This window comes from Kryptolebias marmoratus, linkage group LG1 (genome assembly GCF_001649575.2).
Source record: "Kryptolebias marmoratus isolate JLee-2015 linkage group LG1, ASM164957v2, whole genome shotgun sequence".
Taxonomy (NCBI): Eukaryota; Metazoa; Chordata; class Actinopteri; order Cyprinodontiformes; family Rivulidae; genus Kryptolebias; species Kryptolebias marmoratus.
The window spans coordinates 33952391-33957288 of record NC_051430.1 but is presented as its reverse complement, the minus strand read 5'-3'; the positions used below and the strand labels follow the sequence as shown (position 1 = coordinate 33957288).

Below are 4898 nucleotides of genomic sequence, written 5' to 3'. Positions count from 1 at the left end.
TTAGCAGTAAGGTAGCAAAGCTGCGCTCTTCTTCGTAGACATTGAGTTTGGCTGCAGCTGCACACAGTTGCAGCGCCTCCTACAGGAAACTGGTGGAGCTACGCAGAGAACCACGCCGTTCAAAAGCCTTGTTTGGATTCATGTTTTTATAATAAACACAGGAGAGAAACACTGAGGTCCGGACCTCGGGGTCCTCAGTGGGAGCTGCGGTCCTGCTCCCATTCTACCATTCTAGAACCACTTAATGAATTACTATAGCATTAACCCTTTCATGCATCGTCATGACTACAGTGGGCAGCTATTTGAAAGCCATTTCTTGTATATATATGGGGTTTTATCATATAACTGCACACAGACCACTAAAGTGGACACATCATGCAACATACTGCCATCTAGTTAAAAAAAAATCGCAAAATGTATACAGTCCTCTTTAATAGACATGTGGAAAATGTCTTGAATAAACAATATTTCCACCTTTTTTTATGCCCAAAGAAGGATGTACGAGGCATAAAAAGACAAAAATGACACATAAGGAGATACAAATAAAGCAAGTACTCTGAAGAAGAAGTAAGTACAAAGATTCTGAGTGAGTTCCAAACATAAAATTCAGAGCTTTAATATCCTGATTGGGCCGAACATTTTGATGCCTGAATGGATGAAATAGCTAAAAGTCTGCTGAAATAGCTGCCAATAACAAAGGCCAGTGATTCCAACATTTTTGGATTGGCCATCCGGTAAAGCCCGTGAACATGTGAAAAGGTGAAGGAAAGAAACTTTCAATGAAGGGAGGAGTGGGGTAAGACGGAAACAAAGTGGGCAAGATTCCTGTGGAGCAGGAGGGTGCTATAGCTATTCCTGTCCAGGAGAGGGACGGAAGACAAGTGTCTTATTGTGGATTCTGGACAGGGTGGAGAGCCGTGTGGTGCTGGCGGTTGGGGGACTGAGGACAGCGAGCCGGAGCAGAACCACGGCGCTACAGTACCGGTTTCTTCACAGCTTGTTTACCGTGAGCATCCCTCTGAGAGGAGCACACGGTTTCCATGTGGACACAGTAGCTGCTCTCATTGGAAAAATCACCCCGGCTTACAGGGACGAACAGATACAAAGACTGGAAATATTACAGGAATGATCCAGACATTCATAAATGTTTACAAATTTTAGCCTAAAAATATTTTTATTTATCACCTGCACATGTGTGTTAACAAAATATCTCATTAACGACAAATTTGAAGCTTTCCATCCGAAATCGTTGGATCTACATCTACAACTGTTTGCACAGTTCAGATTTTCAGTTCTTTTTTGTTTTATTTTTTATTTTATTTTATTGCAATTATCAGGAAATAATCATTGGATGCCGTAGATGATGAAGTCAATGCAGTTCAAGATGGACGCCGCAGCTAATCGACTTTATTTAGCACACAGGACTATCACTTAGGTCGTCACATTTGGTCAGCTTTAATCGAAGCAGAGTTCGTTTCCAGCGTTGGTTCCGGACTTTTTGTGCAGGTGTGAATACAGTCATGTGGATCAAACAACCGCACAAGAGTTCTTTGGAAGCGGACCGAGACCACCTCAAAAAGCGGGTCTCGGTCCGCTTCCAAAGAACTCTTGTGCGGTTCGCTTCTGGTGTGAATACAGACCGGACTTGAACCGAACTAACTACATAAAGCATGCGCCTTTTTGGACTTCACGGGCCACCGTTGCTAAGCATCATGGGACAAATAGCATTATTGCTGCTAATGCTAACACCACCTGACGCATTTGCTGGCGCCGTTCCAAAATTCGAAGTAAAACGTTGTTAAACCGATGTTGAATGAGCTGCTCTTGAATTTCAAAATGGTGCTGTAATTGTACCATCAGAACGAATGTGCACAGAACAAATCCAGCACGCAGGACTTCCATCTTTATTTCCAACCGCTGCCCCCGTCTTTCTGTCCAATGGGAGCAATGACCGTCACCCACGTGGCTTTGTTTATAAATGTTCTTAGCGTAAAACTCTGGCATGCAAGGCGGCAGCCAAAGTTTGTTCCTTCAAGAACCTGTAGCGTCTTAATAAGCTACAGAACAAAATGTTATTGGCACATTTACATCTGGACCTAGTTGGGTTGTCTTCTTCTCTAACGCCGTTGAACTGGCTCCTATAACGTGCCTTTAATCTGATCAGCCGCAGTAAAAAATTAGAGAACAAAGCAGAGGTCGCCACCTCCTCCTTTACATCACCCCTCTCTCCTCTGCCTCTCACCACATTCCTCCAGTGCCCCCTTCGTAGCTTGTGAAGACATGACGGATGATTCCTCTCGTCTGTCTTTGAGCTTGTCTGACATAATGTCCCCATTCACAGCTGTATGCATGTCCCTATTGTTTTTACTGAACGTGGGTGAGAGCGGATGGAAGGAGAAAGCGACCCGCACTCACATTGGGATCGCATTTTTAGTGCCGCCGCCGATTGAACTCGTAGAGTAGATCTGACTGAGATAATGGAATGTGCGTTTGTGTGTTTGTGCGTGCTCGCCAGGAAGGCAGAGGACTTTAAGAGACCCAGCCGACATCAAAAGGATGCCAAACGTGCACGCTATTGAACCGAACGTGCCCAACGTTTTGTCACTGTCACGCTGGTTGCGGAGGGGGGGACTGACCGAGCCAGAGGCATGTCAGTACCTTCGAATCTGTCAGAGACCCTCACAAAGAAACACTCTAAAAACAGAAGATCGGAGATGTAGGCCAACAGCAGGGGGGTAACGAGACCTCGTGCCATAGGAGCTCGCAAGATTTACAATTGAGTTGAAAACATAGAATCTCAAAAATACTCGTCTCTTTGTTTACAAACAGGTAAACCAATGGTCATTCAGCTTTTTTAAAAGACTTTAGAAGGTCATGTATAGTTGAAGCTCTGTTCTAAAGTCTGAATAGACTCAAAGGAAATCAGTTTTTTAAAGCAAAATAAGAATCAGAGACTCGATCTGAACCAGACTGGAGGGCCGGATGAAATGTTACAGAGGGCCAGAACTGGCCCACGGGCCTTGAATTTGACACGTGTGCATTACACCCTACATCTTAATAGTGAAACACCATTAAGTGAGGAATATTCCTCATATGTTGCAGAAAACATATTCAAGAGGTTTATTTAGCTCTGGCTCTGTTTCATAATATGCAAATCCCTTCATTCATTAAATCAAATCAGTTAACGAATAAATATTCTGATGGTTCTGTTGAATCCATGTGTTTTTGTTTTTTTTCATTAAGAACAGAGTAGTTGTGCTTATCGCTAATAGTTAACTGAAAGTCTTGAGCAAAGATGATTACCACAATTATCTAGACACGCTCAATGAGATCCTCTTTTGTCCATCCATCCATCCATCTTCTTCCTCTTATCCAGGGTCGGGTCGCAGGGGCAGCAGCCTAAGCAGGGAGACCCAGACTTCCCTCTCCCCACTTGGGCCAGCTCCCAAGGCGTTCCCAGGCCAGCCAAGAAACATAGTCCCTCCAGCGTGTCCTGGGTCTTTCTCTGGGCCTCCTCCCGGTGGGAACGTCACCAGGGAGGCGTCCAGGAGGCGTCCTCACCAGATGCCCGAGCCACCTCAACTGGCTCCTCTCGACGTGGAGGAGCAGCGGCTCTACTCTGAGTCCCTCCCGGATGACCGAGCTTCTCACCCTAGGCTCCCTCCCTGGGCTGCCACCTTATCGTGGTGGAGGGGTTTGAGTGTCCCAATGATCCTAGGAGCTATGCTGTTGGGGCTTCATGCCCCTTGTAGGGTCACCCAAGGCAGACAGGTCCTAGGTGAGGGGCCAGACGAAGTGCAGCCCAAAGACCCCTTATAAAGAGTCAAATTATTGGACACAGTGTTCCCTCACCCGGACGGGGGTAACCGGGGCCCCACTCTGGAGCCAGGCCTCGAGGTGGGGCACGTTGGCGAGCGCCTGGTGGCCGGGCTTTCACCCATGGAGCCTGGCCGAAGAGGAGACATAGGCCCCCCTTCCCATGGGCTCACCATCTATGGGAGGGGCCAAAGGGGTCGGGTGCAATGTGGGATGGGTAGTGGCCGAAGATGGGAACCTTGCTGGTCTGAAATCTGCACCTCCAGTTTCTTGCCAACTGCCATTAAAATCCACAAGAAGAAGAACTTTTTCAGTTAGCGCTTCAGAATCTACCAGTTTAAAAATGGATCCGTTTGTCTTATTTAGAGGGAATCGACGCATTTCACTGAGAGCTGATGATCTTACCGTCAACAAGATTTCTTTAAGATTCCAAGGAAGTCATTAAATCAGGACATTACCGCCACCTGCTGGTGACTGCCGGGAGTTCAGGTCTTCATTTCCGGTTCCGCCATAAGGTCACGTTGAATTAACAACAAAATAAAAGCTCGTCTTTGGTTTAACCATTGCAGTTAAAAAACAACAAACAAAACGTACCCCTTTTTATTTATGCAATTGCCGTTTTTCTAATTTCATTTTAAAAACGAAAAAACAAAACAAAAAAAAAATAAAATAAAATGTGTAGTAAATGTGATAGAGAGGCAAAGCAGACAGCAGTGGCAGATGATGTGCAAAATTTGGAGCTAAAAGCCAAGTAATTATAAGTATTGTTGCCCCAGTCATTACTATATAACCACTGCTAAGTCAGTCTCTTTTGCTTGATATTAGTTGTTTCTTGATAATTGTTATCTCAGTGTACATTTGCTGTAATTGCTGTATCGCTATCTTCTGTTTTATGATGTAGCATTCCCATAATGATTAAATGTTTTGTGTAATCCACGTCTTACCATCGGAGCGATGGATGCAGGTGTGCTGGTTGTCACTGAGGAAAAAACCTTCCGTACACTGGCACTCATAGCTCCCCATAGTGTTGACACACACTTGCTGGCATCCACCGTTGTTGTCCAGACACTCCTCCACATCTG

General features: G+C 45.4%; 1 protein-coding gene across 3 annotated transcripts in view; it reads right to left on the bottom strand.

Moving 5' to 3' along the window:
- The window catches only part of scube1 (signal peptide, CUB domain, EGF-like 1), an 81519-nt gene that overhangs the window by 57540 nt on the left and 19081 nt on the right, over window positions 1-4898 (bottom strand). For all 3 annotated transcript variants that reach the window (XM_017439978.3, XM_017439979.3, XM_017439980.3), the window contains exon 4: window positions 4761-4895. In XM_017439978.3, coding sequence (XP_017295467.1) covers window positions 4761-4895 — 135 coding nt within the window. The remainder of the gene's footprint in view (window positions 1-4760; window positions 4896-4898) is intronic.